Source organism: Zalophus californianus, chromosome 2, assembly GCF_009762305.2.
Source record: "Zalophus californianus isolate mZalCal1 chromosome 2, mZalCal1.pri.v2, whole genome shotgun sequence".
NCBI classification, from domain to species: Eukaryota; Metazoa; Chordata; class Mammalia; order Carnivora; family Otariidae; genus Zalophus; species Zalophus californianus.
Genome location: NC_045596.1, coordinates 86,889,343 through 86,908,023, shown reverse-complemented (window position 1 = coordinate 86,908,023; position 18,681 = coordinate 86,889,343). Strand labels below are relative to the sequence as shown.

The following is an 18,681-nucleotide window of genomic DNA, read 5'->3' as shown; positions in this document are numbered from 1 at the left end:
CTGAAATAAAATAGGAGTACCAAAGGCTTTAGAAAAATATTTTGGGTGGCAGGAAGCTTATATCTGGATAGTCTATCTGTGGAATTAGTTTCTGTAAATGTCACAACACATACCTTTGACCATTTAGGGATCTCTCCTAGAAATTGAGTTTGAGAATTCTAATGTATGAAAATAAGACTAAGGATTTTTGAAAAACAACATTATTTTTGGCAAAGTAAGCACAAATCCAGAAATTTCCAGTTGTTTCTTCCTTTGTGTATATCAGTACAAATTTAAACCATGATGACCTATTTCCTAAAAATCTCACCGGAAATCAATAATATCTATAAAAGGCAACCCTAAACTTGTGATCTGATGATGTTACAATAGGAAAACACGTCAGTTCTGGAGAATTTTTATCATTAATCTACAGAATGGGTTAAAAAGATACTGACCAAATGAAGTGTTCAGTTTTAAAATTTAATTGACTCTAGATTATCCACATGCAAATAACTGTTAGCAAATCCTTCGTCTCAAATTGGCTCTCCCATGACATCTAGTACGTACCAAGGATTTCTCTCCCGTCTTTGGTGTATGGCAGAAAATGAGGGTTTCTAATAAAATATAACTAGAAAAATGCTTTTTTCCCCCAAATCAACTACTATATTCTAAAACTAAGAAACTGTTTTGCCTATTCATATCTTTTTCCTTCCATAATAACAATAACAAGTTCACTTAACATTGTTTTATTAGACTAAGAACTAAAATTGTTGAGAATCTATGAAAGAATATGGAATGAACACATAGATATCTGTCACTATTTTATAACACGTAATAAAATTTTAACCTATCTGGACTTTAATGTATTCCTTTATGCAGGCTTTATTAGTAATTTTATTAGAAATTCCATTATGACATAATTATCTCTTTAATTATGCACTATTGATTAAATCAGAAAACTGAAAAGCTTAAAGCATTAAAATATAACATGTATTTAATTTGATATTATTTAACTGAACTCTGTACTTTGTAACAAATCAAATTTGAGTAACTGGGTGTACATCTTGTACAAAACTAATATGCCCTGGTAGATTCCCAAGGATGCACTGTCAATCCCATTAGGCTATGCTGCTAGTATTTTTTTATGGTTGTAGTGACTGATACCACTTTGAAATTTTTCCAAGCCAAATCATTTTGGCTGCATTCTATTATCTTTGATAACAGATCATTTATTTGTTCACATAAAAAAATAGAAGGTCTTGGCTCTAGCAATGTAAATTCCTTAGCTCCCTTCTAGGTTGACTGACACAGGGTAATAATTCTCAGACACCAGTTCGATTCCTGGTTGGTGCAGATCTCTGAGGAGAGGCATTCAAAGCCCCCTTTCTTTGCTTCTCCCAAGGAAATCGGGTACTTCCTGGATGGGTGCCCTCTTAAGACACACACAGAGCTCTCTCTCTTGGAGAGAGAGACTATCTGAGGACATGTGTGTATCAGGGTTTGATTCCATTGCCCCTGGGACTGCATGACTGCAGGAGAATCAGTGCTTCCTCACACCCCAGTGAAAAGGAGTTAAGTTTGAGACTGGTTAGGAACATGAAGAATACTCACCACAGATTCTGCTTTGAGTCTATTCAGGCCTAAGTGGCTTCTTTAAAGCAACCCTTCATGAGATTCAGGGGAACTGGGATAACAACCAAGGGTCATTTTGGCTCCTCCGCATATCTGTAACAATCCAGAGCTCTGGGGAAATGAGCACTGGTCAAGGAGTTTGTTGTTCCTGAGTTCACTGGCCCTATTTCGTGGAACAGCTCAAGTAGGATAAATGATGCCTGGAAGCAATGTTTGTGCCTCCTCTCTTATCCCAAGCCGTAATTTGCTTAGAGATGAGTAAGACCATAGCAAAATGGTGATGAGCTTTTATACTGATATCCAATGAATACAAAAGTAACTTATACAAAACTGATATAAAAAAAAAAAATTCTCCCACCGATATATTTGCAGAACCTCCTTATACTGGACCAGAGGAAACATCTATCTACACTCCATTCACAATTCCTCTGGATACCAACTCTACCAACTGTTGACTGATGTTTAAAAGACACAGGAAGGAAGGAAGGAAAGATAAAGAGGGAGAGGGGGAGAGGAAGAGGGAAAGAGAGAGAGAGAGAGGTAGGTATGGGGTAGACTTTAATAATACAGCAAACTTCAGGATGTTGTTAGTGATCCTAACTTAAAACTGTCTTTTCTAACCTGAAATTCTCCATAAAGCCCTAAAGAGTTCACGAATAGCAGATATTCTGGGCTGGATTGAGCAGAGATATCAGAAAGCTAAGTATGTAGATAATGCTTCTTAAACTACCCATGAACTGCACTTTTAGAGTAGGGGGCCTCATCTTAGATCAGAGCATCTTCCATGAAATAGCTTTGTAAAACCACCACCGGATTCATGACAGAAATGCTGTGGCCCCTTGCACTCCACCATTCACTCCCACTCTGTGACGGACCACATGAAAGTCTTCTTTCAGAACGACATGTGGGAAAAGCCATGATTTCCCCCAACTAACTGGTCTGATTTTCCCCTAACAAACATCATGAATTATATGAGCAATAACACTTCTCTTTTTCCATTGGCTACCAGAAGCTAACAGCTAAATTATAAGACATAGTTGGGATCCTATGCCTGACACATCTACATGTTAATAACTCTCCTCCTGACAGCCTACCTTTTATTCTATCCTTTTCTTTCTCCCCTAGCCCGTGTTAATTCTGTTTTCCTATTTTATTGCATGCATTCCTGAAAGCCACTTCATATCCTTCCCCAAAGTAGAATATAAACAAATAGAAACAAAGAAACAAATTCTATTTCTCTTTTAAACTATCTTCTCAAGGAATCATAAATAAAAAGTGGCTGAACAGAAGGTTTCCACTGTGTCATATTATCCATGATTTAATCTCCTTTAAGTAACATATTTTATAGAAGATGATTTATAAAAATGAGTTCTTCAATTACTGTACCTACATAAAAATAGGATGTCCCTATAATTCTCCCACATCTAAATGTATATAACAGTGATGATGAATATGCAAAGATATTGACTGCAGCACATTTCATAAAACCAAAATATTGAAAATCACCTAAATATGCATAAATATTTAAATTTATTAGGTATATTTAAAAGGATGAGTCAAGTTTACATGAACTGATAAGGACTGGTCTCTAAAATGTAATATATGAAAAAAGAATTTAAAAAATAAAATAAAATGTAATATATGAATAAAGAAGATACAGAATAGTTCTTACTTTATGCTATCAATTTATAAACAAGGATAATTCACAGATGCTTACAAATCTCTGCAAAGATCAATAGGAAACAGTTCCTGGGGGTTGGAGCTAGGTGTCAGGAAAACAGGGAAGTTAGAAAGACTTACCTTCACTACCTTCTCTCTCTCTTCGAGTCTTTTAAATTTTTCACTTAAGCATGCATTTATTTTGTTAAATAAAATGATTTTAATACATAATTACGATAAAGATTAGAATCACTAATGGAAAAGTTATGCCTCTATGGTTTTAAATTCACTTTATTAAAGTATTCTGACAAAACAGTATTTTAATATTCCCTGAAAATCTTTTTATCATAACAGGTCTCCCAAAAAACTTTATTCAGATACTAAACTTCTACATAATCCTCTCTAATAATAAAAAAGAAAATCCTCTATACAAAGTGATAAAAATTATGACTGACCTATAAATAAAAGGTCAATGAATTAAGCAATTCCTAAAAGAATGTGTAAATCTTTCTTACGAGAAAAAAGACCTCACATCCATAAAAAATACATAAACAATTGTCAGGCTGCCAGGGGGAAATCCTGGCAAATGGACAAACTGCACTCCATCTTCCCAATATGAGCCAGTTGCTTCTGTTCCAAGAGGAAACAGATGAAAAAGGGGGTCAAATGTCCTTCAATGACCTACCAGAGGGACTTTTGAGGGAAAGAGTAGGGATCAGAGTATCCTAGAATCAAGCAACAGATCAGATTCTGGATATGGAATTTCCAGAGCTTTAAGTCAGCATTCCAATCCAGTCTTTTCCATTACTATTTACTACCAAGTAAGAAATCACTGGCCAGTTGGTCAAAACCACAAATGTATATGCCATTTGATCACACATAAAAAGTTATCTTGCAGAAATACTAGAACACATCCAAAACAATATTGCTTCATTGTATATTTCAAGGTTACTTATTTTAGAATTGTTTGTATTAGTAAAAGATTAGAATCAACACAAATGTCCATCAATAAGAAACTGATTAATAAACTATGGTATAGCCATGCAGTGGAATACTACAAATCCATTAAAAAAAAAAAGTGAGCAGGCTCCTCATGTACTGATGATAAAGAAAGCTTTCCAAGATACATTGTTAAAGAAAAGAAGCAAGGTACAGAACAATGTATACAGTATATCTCTCATTTGTATAAAAGAGATGGGGTAGAGAAGATATAGAAATTTGCCTATTGGTACGTAAAATCTTTCTGAAAGGCACACAAAAAGCTGATAATATTCCCTCTGAGGAGGTATATTTGAAGAAATGCATTTTCTCTTACAAAGTAAATATTTTTAAAAGATTGATGGGAAAAAACTAAACCTGCATCAAATTGGTGGGAAAGGGGTGAAAATATCTGGGTGTGGTGGTGAGGAAGGAGGGGAGAGTAGTGAGGATTAGGCCATCAGAAACCTCCTCTCCCTCCCTTTCATCTCCGCCATGATGAAGGCCCAGCCCCCATGATGAAGATCTTCCATTACTTATTGAGGGATGCTGCATGCAATCACTCAACATCACCGGACTATCACTTTAAAAGCATGTCAGAGGGGGAGACGAACCATGAGAGATGATGGACTCTGAAAAACAAACTGAGGGTTCTAGAGGGGAGGGGGGTAGGGGGATGGGTTAGCCTGGTGATGGGTATTGAGGAGGGCACGTTCTGCATGGAGCACTGGGTGTTATGAACAAACAATGAATCATGGAACACTGCACCAAAAACTAATGATGTAATATATGGTGATTAACATAACAATAAAAAAATTAAAAAAAAGAAACTATATTTTGGAGTTAAAAACATGAAAATCACCTATGTTAAGAGAAATATGTCAAGAGAGAAAAAGATAAAGTAAATGTGGTTACAACGTTAACATACAGAGAATCTGGGTGAAAGATATATGGGCATCCTTTGTACTATCCTTACAACTTTTCTGTAAACTGGACATTATGTCAAAATAAAAAGCTACAAGAAAATAAAAAAAAAAGCATGCAGTTGAGTTCAATGGACTCAAAATGCATACAACATGAATTCTACAGATAAAAAGTACCCTTCAAAAATTCTGTCTATTACACTTGCTATCACAGGGACTAAGGGAGGTAAAACACAGCTATGTTTTTCAAAGCTTATGGGACAGTTTTCAAGTAGAAATACAGTGTTGCCTCATTGGCAGCAGTGAGTACATGGTGTATTCCTTCACTTTCTGCAGCAGCACATCTCTGTGGCCAGTATTTGAAGGCAGATCTAGAGGCTGACCTTGCAGCGCCTAGAGTGTTTCCCTTTCCGTGACCTGACCTCCCAGCTTAGGAAGTACTAACATTTCTAATCCACAAAGGTTAAGACCTTCCCAGATTAACTTTATGAGGGGATCTTAGGAAATGAGTAGATCTTAAAAGTATTATATAAAGATCAGTTCCAATAGGAGAAAAGACGAAGGAACAAAGTAATTTCTGTGAAACTTAACTTTCAAGACTACACATACTCAAAACTACCTGTTTGAAAAGGTCAAACTTCTTCAACACTGATTTTAGTTTGGAATCTGCATTCCAAGACCACTTGAAGTTACTGAAAGTACATGGTGTTCTTAAATAAGCTTTCCACGGAAAGTGGTAGTTGAATAATCTTAATCAAAAACTTTACTTCTTGAGGATTTGGAGATGCAGGTTTATGCTAAAAGTAGTTTTAAGATTGTCCACTGCCTTGCTTTTATTCCTACCAGAAAAAAAAAAAAAAGGAACCAGAATCTGCATTACCACCCCCAAAAATAGAGAAGGAAGCTAACGACATTAAGACAGTGAAGTGTCTTAGCTCCATTAAACTGGCCCCAAGACCTGCTGGCCATCTTCGACATGGCTCTGGGCAGTAAAGGCCACTTGAGACCCCCAGTTACTCCTGGAGTAGGTATGATTATGTGGGTACAAAGAAGGTTTACCTGTAAAATGCTAATTCACATTCAATGAAGGTCACCGTAGTTGTTGACTACAAATGGAAAGGCATTTACTAGGAATAACCTCTCTGTTGGGGAACGCTATGTACAGTCTTTAAAGCCAATTCCAGTATTTCTCATTTACTCTTGATTATTTTAAAGAGAAGTGTTCAGAATCTAAATAATCAAAGAAAGGTATAATTTATATAATTTTGTGATGAGGGACAGGGAGCAAAAAAAAATAATCGTGTTCCACTGTCACGATTAAGTTTTTGAACCCAGATATAAGTAACAACTGAAACATGAAATTTAAATGTTTCATTGACAAAATCAAAATCTCTGCTTAAACTAATAACATTTTCATTTGAAATATGGAAATTTAACAATTTGCTCTTCAGTCTTTCAACAGTCCACAATCCTAAGCCAGTAATATATATTATCCAGCAAAATTATTTAACAACTCCAAAAGTTTCAGAATAAATTACTGTTTCTCCGTCCCCCTGTTGCACTAACCTATACATTTATTTAACATTGATAAGAATTCAAAAGTTTCACTTTCCCTGACAATTGTACAGTTGTAAATTTTGGAGGGGGTAGGAGGAAATGAGGTTTAGAACTAATAAAGCAAAGTCAAACTCTGGGTATAAGTTTTACATCTTTCCAAATTTTTCAGAAAAATGTATCAGAACATCTGCATTTTGCCTGGTTTTAAGGAAAAATGATACAAAAATCACCCTAATTCACATAATTTCCTTCAGAAACCACAAATTGCTTAGTGACAGCCAAAGAACTCAGAAACTAAATAGCTTTGTTGAAACCTGGAACTTGTCATATTTTGAATTTTAATCTTCACACCTCTAAAAAGTGCCTTCAACAGAAACACTACTGTCATAGCCACATACACAGCCAAATCTGTAAACAGAAAAACAACCATATAGAAATATAATATTTAGATCCTCTATACTCTTTCTACATTAAGGAAGCTCTTTAAATAGCTAACCAGGTATATAAGTTAGTGACACTCATGTGTCCCAAACTGCTTGTTAGTTAAGAGTTGGTTCCACAGCATATGCGGGTTTTTTTTTAATAAAATACACAAACCCTGAGAAACCTTTTTTACACAGATCTCCACGTGGTAGGAGAAACTGTTAAAATCATTAAAGTGAAGCGTACCATTAATATGTGGGAAAGTGAAGGAATAGAATAATTACAGAATAAGAAACAAGTATTTTGTAACACTCCGAGTAATTAAGGTGCTGTGTGCTGTAAATATGTAACTATCAGTGTGTTGTGATTCTCATCTTACCACAAAGAGCCACATCAATAGTCCATAAAGCCCAAGACAATTAGAAAATCAAGTTTTAAATTCTCAATGTGTAGAGACCGGTTTATGGGTCAAGAATGGAGGTGGGTGGGGGGATGGGTAAAATAGGTGATGGGGATTAAGGAGGACACTTGTGATGAGCACCGGGTGTTGTATGTAAGTGTTGAATCCCTATATTGCACATCTGAAACTAATATTACACTGTATGTTAACTAATCAGAATCTAAGTAAAAGCTTAAAAAAAAGAATATAAAACAAAGAATCAAAGGACAGAAAGAAGGCAGGGTATGACCTCTAAAAGAACTATGAAAACACAACCTGCCTGCTTCTGGACTAGGGCTTGCTTTCTGCAGCCAGGCAGGAATGTTAGGCTAGAATGTCAGGTGGCACAGGCAGGAAGCAGAAGACAGCTCCTATGCTTGTCTGGGTAGCATCCTTCCTTCCTCAGTCCCTGAGGGAAGGCTGAGAAGTCTGGCTGAATGCAGCTTTGTGGCTAGACACTGTGACCAGGAGCGGAGGCTGAGCAATACGAGCTCCCTGCAAAGTCAACTGGCTTCTCCAAACAAGGCCATGGAAAGGGGAGTAGCAAGTGAACATGAAACGCAGCATGTTCTATGTCAACACATCTCTTCGTCTCACAGGAATAGGGTCAAAATGTCTTACATATGCTCGACCAAATGGATTAAACACCAAAGAGTCACTGCACTAGGGCATGAGATATGATAAAAATATATATACATATAGTGAGGGTATGGTCTCCCCCATTTACACATCTTCTAAGGGATAAATTGGGAGGTTCTATGTCTAGGTGGAAATAGCCTCCTTTTGCTTTGCTGTGCTAGTTTGAAGGAAAATTCCTAAGTGAATCATTCAGAAAAACAAGAACCAGAACTTTACTAAGGAAAGGAGAATGCTCCTTACGGGTAAGGACTCTGAAATGATCTAAGGGTCAGAAAGACAAAAACAATTTTCACATTAAATTTCCCAGAAGCTCTTTGGAATTTTTATAGGTAGTCCATTACCAGGTATAAGAGTTAAACAGCAAGGCATTTTCCCTTGAATAAATGTAGTGACAAAAGTTTCAATTTCATAAAAGCTTCCTTTAAAAACTAATCAGAAACTTTCCATTTGTCCCCAGCAAGCCTATTTGGTGGTGTTCTTCCTACTTTGAGCTGACCTCTGGCCCCTACATTCCTCTACCTGTTTATAGCAAAACAAAGACAGGGGAGCTCTAAGCTGACAGACATTTGTACCATCTGAGATTCTGAAAACACACACACACAAGGAGACATCCATCTTTGAACTCGTTTTTACAACTCTACCATCTACAATATTAATGGTAAAGATCCACCTGGCTTTTTTTTTTTTTAATTTAAAGGCATTTTATTTTATTGTAACATGGAGAGCCTTAGAATCATCGTTTTTATTTTGGCAGTAAAATGCAAAAATACATTTAGCATGCCTAGAAAACAAAGAATCTGATAGCATGGGTATGCCTCATCCCATAACACTCTTTCAAAAGCAGTATTCCTTTATATTTCTTTACTTTCATCAAACACATACATAGCATTTACTCTGTGCCAGGAACTGCATTAAGTGCTTTACGAATAACTCATTTACACCTCATTTACGGTCCTACAAGGTATTACACTATTTTTTATCTATTTCAGAGATAAGGAAAATAAAACACAGAGAAGTTGAATGATTTGCTCAAGGTCACACAACTAATAAGGGGTGGAACAGAAATTTAAACCCAGGCAGTCTAGCTCGAGTCCATGTTCCCCTCCATTAGGTTGCCTCTCAAACTTTCACCAAATCCAAGCTGAGATGAACTGTGATTTGTGCAAGATCATCTTATATGTTTTTATAGCATTACCATTTCAATAACTGACTTACCATTGTTATAGCTTCCTCGGAATCTCAAGGAGTACAAAGAAAGAAAAGATAAATACTATCAAATACTGTGCTTCACCACTTTCTGTTCTGTTAGAAGCAAAATGATGTATAGAAGATAATAAAACGGTGTCTCATCTCTGCTGGGAAAGCTAGTCTGCTAGGAACTTACTTGGATGTTTAAATTCAGTAAGGCCACTGTAACTTGGAAAGGTCTTTCTTTACGCTTGTTCAAATTCAAACTCACCCAGCTGGTGTATACCCGAGAAAATTTAATTACGTGTAAAAAGACAGAACAGCTCTGAGAGGTTCTTTCTGGGGAATTCCACAGTTGATGAACCTCTCAGAGACAGAGGAATTTTCTTATAGTGCATTGGCAGAGCACATATGTACCTGGACACCCCGACACCCCTGCCTCTGCCGACTGCTCTGGCATTCTGCCACCAGAGAAGGTGTGCCCCACTGTGCTCAGGGCCTTCTGCCACAGCAGCCTTGTCCTAGGTAGGGCTGGGGTACTGTGCACACCCCAAAGCACTTCAACCTTCATTTTGGGAGTGCCCTGCCAATTAAGACAGCAAAGGAGGAAATTACCTCCATTCCTGCAAAGAAACTACTCATTTTTTTTTTTTTAATTTGGGAACAGTGTGTGTGTTGGGCCACCCTTTAATTATCAAAGCCGGATTGCTCTTCAAACTCCAGCCCTGTGGCCTCTAGCTATGCAAATACTGCTGACACCGCCGTATAACTGGCAGAAGTCGACTCTACCAGGTACCATTCTCCTTTTGGACCATCTTCCCTTAAAAACAATTAACCAGTAGGGCACGGCAGCTTTGCCTAGTTCTTTTGTTTACTGGAAACTGGAGTTAGCATCATTTCCCCTTATAAAAAGAGGCAATGGCCTAACCGTGCAAAAAGTCTGGCCCAGTGGCTTACAGGTAATAGACAAACCTTAATCTCTTTTCCCTTTCCATATCCAACCAGGGATGTTAACCCGTGACCATTACTCTCATTCCTCTGCATAAAGGTAGATATCATGCACAATTCTTAAAGATGAAAACAGCTGTGGGAATTCCTAGCTTTCCGGAACTTAAATCTACCCAGTTGCTCCCACCACCAACACATCTCTAAGGCAGGCTCCACCCTGTCCAAGGCAGGCTCCACCCTGTCCAGCTCCAGCCTTCTTCACTTCACTTCTCTATTCCTCTAAGCTCCTTTCTCATGAGCAATAAAACACCGGGATGTAAGGAACCCATCTTCGTTCCCAACATCTCACGAGACACACCAACCTAGCACAATGCCCCAGGAATTCACTCGATCGTTGTGGATTCTCTCGTCGGGGAGGTGGAATACAGTTTTGAGATCCAGATAAAGTTGCGGGGAACAAATTTCTCAAACTTCCATGATGTGGCTCTAATTTCTACCATTAAAAAATCCATGGAAAAGGTAAAAATCAGTGTTCTGATTTGGCACTTATTACATGATGTTTTTTACTTCTAGAACTTTTTTTTTAAGATTTTATGTATTTATTTGAGAGAGAGAGAATGAGAGATAGAGAGCACAAGAGGGAAGAGGGTCAGAGGGAGAAGCAGACTCCCTGCTGAGTAGAGAGCCCAATGTGGGACTCGATCCCGGGACTCCAGGATCATGACCTGAGCCGAAGGCAGTCGCTTAACCAACTGAGCCACCCAGGCGCCCACTTCTAGAACTTTTTTCAGAGATGTTATTTGATTATGGTGGGTGGTCCATTTAGAACACAGTCAATACAATCTCACTTCAAAAAAAAAAAAAAAGGTTTACAAATAGGCCACTTTCCACAACAGGTATGGTAAGGATTTTATTAGTGCTAGAAGGTTGGGAGTCTGTTTAGTGTAAATACAGTCCAGACTCATTATCTTACCCCCATCTCCGAGTCTGGAGCACAGAAAAGAAAAAGCCTGATGAGAAAACAGGAGCTGGAGATTTTGGGGACAGATGCCACAATAAGCATGGTAGGTGGCTCTCTGAATAACAAAGCTGGCACCTTACTGACTGCTGGCTCAGGTTGAAAAGGGGCAGGGTAAGGAGTCAGGAACTGAAAACTCCCCAGTGGGAACCACACCACCAAGACTTGCTCAGTAATGAGCCCACTGATGTGCAGAGCGAAGCCATGTATGATGGTGGAAAGCCGCACCTCCCAGGAAGCTGAAGCCCCCGGGGATGATACTCACGCTGACACTGTCCCCAGGACCGGCGGGCCCAGCCCCAGCAGCAGTCAATTCTCCCACCATAACGACACAGGCCAATTGACGACACTATTTGCCTGGGCCACCTACCAAACAAAAAGATTCAAAATAAATAAAGACACTATTGAAATTAAAATATTTTCCTGTTATTCTTATTTTTTTTAATTTAAATCACGCCCAACAATTTTCGATGAACTCCTTCATGCCTGCAGAAATTTAAGGATAAAACACATTCAGGAAAACAGTTCTGCTGTGATCTAATTCCAAATTTCACAGTTACAACACACACACCACTCTACACACTACACACAGGAGTAGAGGCAAAGGGAGGAGAAGATCCTTTCTTAAATGGAAACAGCATCAGCTAAAACCAAGAATTCTCAAGCCTGACACTCACAGGGTGGTTTCTGGAGCTTGAAATAAAACAGATTCCTCAAAGACCCACACCTGTTACTTGGGGGAAAACCAGTTTTGACTGATTTATCATAAACTGAAAAGTATTAAATAATATGACATGTCAAAGCAGAAAGAAAAAAATCTGCCTTTTATTTCTGCCTTGGAAAGGGGCACAAAGACGGGACCTTCCTCAAAAATCAAATGAAACAGACCTCTTTCCAAGATATGACTCTGGCAGAAAATGTTCCCAGAGAAAATAAGAGAGTATAAATAAAACCAAGAGAAGTTTAAAGTGTAGCTAACATCTCAAGTGTCCTCGTGGTTTGAAACGTCTCTGCATCAACAATTCATGTTATCTTCCTCACTCATGTTAATAAGGACTAAAAGTATTCAATTTCAGTATACCAATTTATCCACCAGATTCCACTTTCACACCTTATTTGGTAAATCGTTTCTTTGTTTAGAGTCACACCTGACTTTTTACCCCCAGAGGATCAATATTTTAATTGGCTGTTTTAAAATTAAAGCTACCTTAAAATCTTATGCATAATCATGTGATTTCTGTATTTCCTATTGCAAATGTGTGTGCCAGAAATGCACAACATATCCGAATGTGAGCAAAGAATTGCTTTAATAAAATAAAATAGCCTCTGGCCGCTACCCACATTTTCTTAAAACATTCCTAATCTTTCCAATTCCCGTTTCTTTTATCTCCCCTTATGCCCGCAAGCCCAAAGTACAAAATAACCCCGAACTCTCTATTTCCTCCGACCAGGTGGTAAACAAGTGATTGCGCTTTTCCTCCTCAGCTCTCCACTGGTTGCCCTCCGTTCCTGTTCCCCTCCAGGTGCAAGCAAGCCAAGCAATCGTGGAATTGATTCGTTCCAAGATTACAAGAAACACAGGTGCGGCTGTCCTTAGGGCTGCGCAGAGGGATACTTGGCGGGGTCAGGGCGGGGGTGGAGGGGAGGATCTCTGAAAGAGGAAGACGGGATGGATGGCGGTGTGACCCGGGTTAAAATCTCTCCCCGCTGCTCCAGCCAGGTTTTCGCGCGAGCAGCAGGGATCGGCGCTCGGGGCGGGTCTGGTCTCTAATTGCACGGAGGTGGGGCAACCGAGCACGCCCTCCTGACCAACAGACACACACAAACACACTCACTCGCCCGAGCGGATCCACAGAGCGCCGCGCGCCGCCGCCAGAGGAGCGGCTGAGTGACAGCGGCGACGGAGCCCGGGGTTGTTGGAACCTGCCAGAGCACGCTGCAGCCAGGCTCGCCCGAGGTCTCGGGAGCTGTGTGTGCGTATCATACACAAACACGCACGTAGCGCTCCCCCTTCTCAGTCCTTATTTTGAGTCCACCTCCCTCAAGAAAACCAAGCGCGAAGCCCAATCGCTCCTTCGCCCCCACCCTTTGTGTGAGCGGCCCTGACAGCGTCGACCCGGGCTGTGGCCCGGACACCTGGAAGTTTCCCCGCGCAAAGAGCCGTCTAAATCACACCCGAGAGCTTCCTGGCCAAGGGTGTCCTGCGCATCACCTAGGCTTAGGAGGCCAGCCCGCGCCCTCCCAGCCGAGGTGCCGGGCTCCAGAAGCCTTCCTCCTCCTCCCCTGGCCCTAATTCCCGAGCCGGGAGCCGCAGCTGGGCTCCGGGACTCGCAGGGGACGCCTTTCCCAGGCTCAGGCGGCCACTGGTTGTGAGAGCGGTTCGACGGCTCTCTCCCGCTGACGCCGTGCGGTGGCCCAACTTCTGGCCTGGGAGACGCCTCCCTGGCCGCGCAACCCGGCGGGGAGAGGGGACCCCAGCACCGCAAGCGCGAAATTAGCGCTAGAAGGAGAAGAGGGAGCCCCGTGGCCCAACTCACCTCACGTCGAACTCGGCGGCCGCCTGCAGGTAGAGCGAGGAGCCGAGCACCAGCGCCAGGAGGAAATCCATGTCGGGCGGCGAATGGCGGGCGGCAGCGCCGATGAGCGCCGGGAACAGGTTGGGGGTGCTGGGCGCAGAGGAGAGGCGCGCTCGTCTCCGTGGCTCCGGGAGGAGTGCGGGCGCCGCCGCGACTGCAGCTGCTGTCGGAAGAGAGCGGCGCGGCGCGCAGCCGGGAGCCCCCTCTGGCTCCCTCCCCTCGAGGGGAGGTGCTGCAGGGGGAGCTGCGCCGCCCGCCGGGAGGGGCGCCAGGGGCGGGGGGCGTGCGTGCGCCTGCCTCCCCTCCCTCCCAGCCCCGGGCTGGGGGTGAGGGCGCTTGGCCCCTAGGCGGAAAGCTCAGGAGCCGGAGCGCCGAGAGAAGGGGCGTCTCTTGAGGGCCAGCCAAGTGGGGCGAGCGCCAGGCTGCGAGGAAAGTTTCAAGCCCGGCCTGGGCGAGGGAACGCAGGGTGCCCAGCAGGAAAGGGTGAGCCGGGGAGGGAAGGGGCCCGGGGCGTAGGTGCGCGCTTCACGGGCTCTGCCAGAACAGGTGGTGACCGCAGGGGCGAGCCGTGGCTTCCACCGGGGGGAGGGGTGGGGGGGGGGCTGCGGAGAAGCCGTAGACGCGAGACGTTTCTGGGGCTGGAGAGGAGCAGTGTCTGCATTTAGTGAAACCACAGCACGATTGCACGACTTGGACAAATTAGCAAAGGCAAACTCCGGGAGTTTGCTTCTCCCGCAGAGTTGGCAAAGGCTTATTTTTTATTTTGTAACCAACCGAAAGAAATGTTTGGCTTTCCAGTCGAGTTTTGTGGAAGAAACGTGCAGACTGTTTCTATCTCTGCCAGCTCAACTTCGAGCACTCTAGAAGGGTAGCAAGGGCTGCCCCTCCAGGGCACGTGCAGGCCAAAGAGGGCGGGCTCTAACTACTTACAGTCTGTGGTGTCTGATCTTGGGGAGATCATTTAGAAACCATTTTAAAAATCATTCTGTTGTTGCAGAGCAAAAAGTATTGTACTAAGATTGTTCGAATGAAAACACGCAGCAATCATCCTAAAATGCACGTGAAAACATATATCCATTGAGTCACCTCTCCTGTCAAACCCTGTCCCAATGAGTCCCCGGTGCAGAGATGTGCCATCTCTCAGACCCCTCAGACCTAATCTCCTATTCTCTCTCTTCCCCTAGCCCATGACCTTCTTGCCTTTCTCACAGACTCCTGGAGCCAGGCATGCACGCCCCTGCCTTTGCGCCAATGACTGGCTGACGCTTACGCCTGGACCCAGATATCTGCATGGTTCACATTCTCGCTTCCTTCAGGCTTTGCTCAAATGTGGCCTTTTTGAGGAATCCAACCATGACCACCCAAACTTAAAGTTGCAAACTGGCCCCCTCAGGATGCCCCATGATTTGGTCAGCTTTGTCTTTTCTCCATACCACTGGTCTTCCAGCGTCCTGTATAATTTATTTCTTGTTTGTATGTCTTCTTTTGGCTAGAATGCAAACTCTTCAAGGGAGTTTCTTTGTTAGTGCCTAGAACAGTGCCTGGCATGTAGTAGGTGCTCATAAATATTTGTTGAATGAGTGTGTTACATTATGAACTTTTTTCTATCTTTATTTTCTTTTTGAGGTTTCTCCAACTTCAAATTTTTAATGGGAAGTTCTGTGGCAGGGTGATCTCACTATCCTGATTTCTTCATGTGTATAAAAACAGGAATTTTATGCAAGAAAAGGAAAAAATAATGGTTTCAACTTAAACGACTCTTTGATTTCCAAGTTGTTTTCTGTTAGCAAAACAAGTTTCTATTTTAATCTCAGGAAATATCCATGCCAATTCAGGCTTGGGACATTATTTTAGGCAAACAGCTTGGTGTCATCTATTTCAGATCTTTCTAATGAAGTCCAAAACTGTAGGAGTCAAAATATTTTTTCTGCAGAAAATCAAATTTTTTAAGTGTAATGTAGGCTTGGTTCCAGGCTCCAGTGGCTACTCCTTAGCCATTTCCTTTGTTTATTGATTCCTGGATTGGATTTGCAAATAAGCCCCACCAGAGCAACAGATGATTATCAAGAAGGGGCTAACCTATTCGCTCGCTAAAAGCTGGAGGTAGAAGGAACGGAGGGCAGGTGATAGGTGAAAATATGACAGTATCTGAAGCAAAAGTGTAATGCCCTATCGGCAGGCCTTTCAACATTTTTTTCCGTATCTTTTTCTTTGGCTTAGAAAACACTCCATTCATCTTCCTTCTTCATTTGGATGTTCTCCACTTGCCCTTTGGGTCCAAGTTTAGCTGACATTTACCCAGGAAGCTTTTTCTGATTTTTTGCTCGGCTGAGACTTTTGTGGTATAATTACAACACTATGCATCCCATATTGTAACTCCTAATGCAGTGTGTTTAGTGCATTGCTTCTCTACCACTCTGAGTTCCATGAGACAGGGCACAAGGCCTGGCAAAAGGCTTCAATTCAGTAAATATTATATGTTGGATTGGATTGAATTGAATTCTTCCTGGTGAACTTTAGCTTCTCTCCTGAGTAAGCAGTAGCTGATTATATCAGTCTTTGTTGAATCATGGAATGAGGAGACTCTAAAGGAATTCCAAGGTTAGTATGCTGCAGTTATGACCACCATTCCTGAAACAAGGTGAAGTTCCCATGGAAGTGCCAATTACTGTCTCAGTCTTGAAAACAACCAACCAGATCAAAACAGTTTGCTTTTCATAATACCTGTACTTTTCCAATAGGACAACTTTTTGGTTAGGTTTCCCACCCGATAATGCCACCTTGCAAGTGGTAATAGCAGTGTTCTCACTCACAAATAATTGTCACTAATTACAATGCGATACAGATAAATAACAAAATAGGACTACACAGAAACAACTTCAGACGCTTGGACATTAGAAGCTCTTAATTGTTTTGTCTTCTTTTTTTTTTTTTTCAACAAATATTTAGTGAGAGCGTACAATGTATTGGCCATTTCTTGGTACTAGGACTTCAGCCAGAAAAAAAGACAAGGTTGTGCCCTGAGAGCACACTGTAATTGGGCGGGGGTGGGGTGGGGGGGTTGTGGGGGAGTAAGTGCTGTGAAGAGAGATTAAAGATACAAAGAGAGGGTAAAGGAAGGATAAGGTGATAAGAGATGGGGTGTGATTTTAGGTAGAGTGATTTGGTCCCCACCGGGGAGGTGACATTTAAAGAGAAACTGAATAAGATGAGGGTGTGTGGTGGGGATGGCATCCAGGCAGAGGGGAGAGAAAATGTGTGTTCTCTCTCAAGCTCTCATAGTGGCTGTCAGCACGCTGTTTCTCCCCCTATCCCACATACAGTGGTGGTATAAGGACAGGGTACCTGCTTTAAGAACTCCTATTAAGAAAGGAGAAGAATGAGGAGCACACAGCCGCTTGTTCACTGCAATTGTGACTCCCAGCTGAGCAAGAATTATGGAGATTCTCTGCTCCAGCTGTGGAAGAAGTGCCTTGGTCAGACAGTCGGGTCACCTCTGTTTCTCCAACTTGTCCATTCATCTTCCAGAGCCACACCAGAAGGGGCTGTTGGAGCATGTGTCTTCTTTCGAGGCTGTACATCATTCATAGCTCTTTTTCTACTGGTACAAAATCAAGGGTCTGAGTGTTGCTTTAAGGGACTAACAGAGACAGATATTTTCAGGCCAGACTCATGGTTTCCGTGGCTACCAGATTTCTTTAGAACCCCGATGGGCTTCTGATTTAATTGTTTCCAGTCAGTTCCTTGTACCAACAACCATAACCAAAACCTTTTCTACTCCTCGTCCTTAAGCCTGCTTTATTTCTTTGCTTCTTTGTGTCCATACCTTACCCTTTCATCTTAATGGAGGCCACCTTGAAGCTAACTGAAATAATAGGGCTGTTTGGAAGGGAACACCCGTGCTCTGATCCTTGCTACAAGGCTTAGATCCTTTTATTGATATTAATGTTTGGGGCATCAAAGCAGTTGTCTTTTTCAATCCTAGGAGGCCCCAAATTTCTGGACATTCTCATTTCTTTCCATTCCTGCTTGCAAAGCAGCCAGTTTTTGGCTGAGCTCATCTCTTTCTTAAAAAAGTGCCTTGTCAGAGCAACAAGGAGCGGTGAAATACACTAACATTTTCATTTTTTACAATGATATTCCCTAGTGTTGTGTCCTTCACGTGATCATAGGTAATGATCTTATGAAATAGCATGTCTAGGGCCTTTCTAGCCCACACACAGCAGTTCTAGTTGTACCACAGAGCATATCATCCCTTCAGAGAGTAAATAATTCCGATACTTAAGCTCTTTTAAGTATCTAAAGAGGAGTGCTTATAATTATTCCTAAGAAGTCATTGATATTTAAGTCTGGAAAAAAATAGCTTTCTCACATGTGCCCAAACATACACACATATACCCAGCTCATCTCTGATACAAATATAAATGCAAAAAGCCCTAAATAAATGATTAGAAGTATAATCTATTAACACATAGAAGAATCCATTATAATCAGGTTGACAGAAAACCTCTATGTGGGTAAAGGGTTAACAAAATCCGTTCCCCTTCTGCATGAGAATTTGACCTTATGTTAACTTTCTAGCTCCGTTCCCCTGGCAACCTGATAAGGTGGTTGGTGAACTATGTTGCTATGTTGCTAGTAAGAATGGATCCCTGATTGATCAACTGTGTTTAGACAGAGAGAACAAAATATACCCAATAGCAAACCGTAGCATTGGAGGGA

General features: G+C 41.6%; 1 protein-coding gene across 7 annotated transcripts in view; it reads right to left on the bottom strand.

The window, feature by feature from the left end:
- The window catches only part of NPNT (nephronectin), a 78,825-nt gene extending 64,700 nt beyond the window's left edge, over positions 1 to 14,125 (bottom strand). For 6 of the 7 annotated variants that reach the window (XM_027598198.1, XM_027598200.1, XM_027598205.1 and 3 more), the window contains exons 1-2: positions 13,921 to 14,125; positions 11,649 to 11,749 (exon numbers count right to left, since the gene is read on the bottom strand). In XM_027598198.1, the coding sequence (XP_027453999.1) occupies positions 11,649 to 11,749; positions 13,921 to 13,991 (172 nt within the window). In that variant the 5' untranslated portion in view covers positions 13,992 to 14,125. Of the gene's footprint in view, positions 1 to 11,648; positions 11,750 to 12,814; positions 12,887 to 13,920 lie in introns of those variants that run through there. The other variant, XM_027598203.1, reaches the window with a different exon arrangement.
- Positions 14,126 to 18,681: the final 4,556 nt, after the last annotated feature.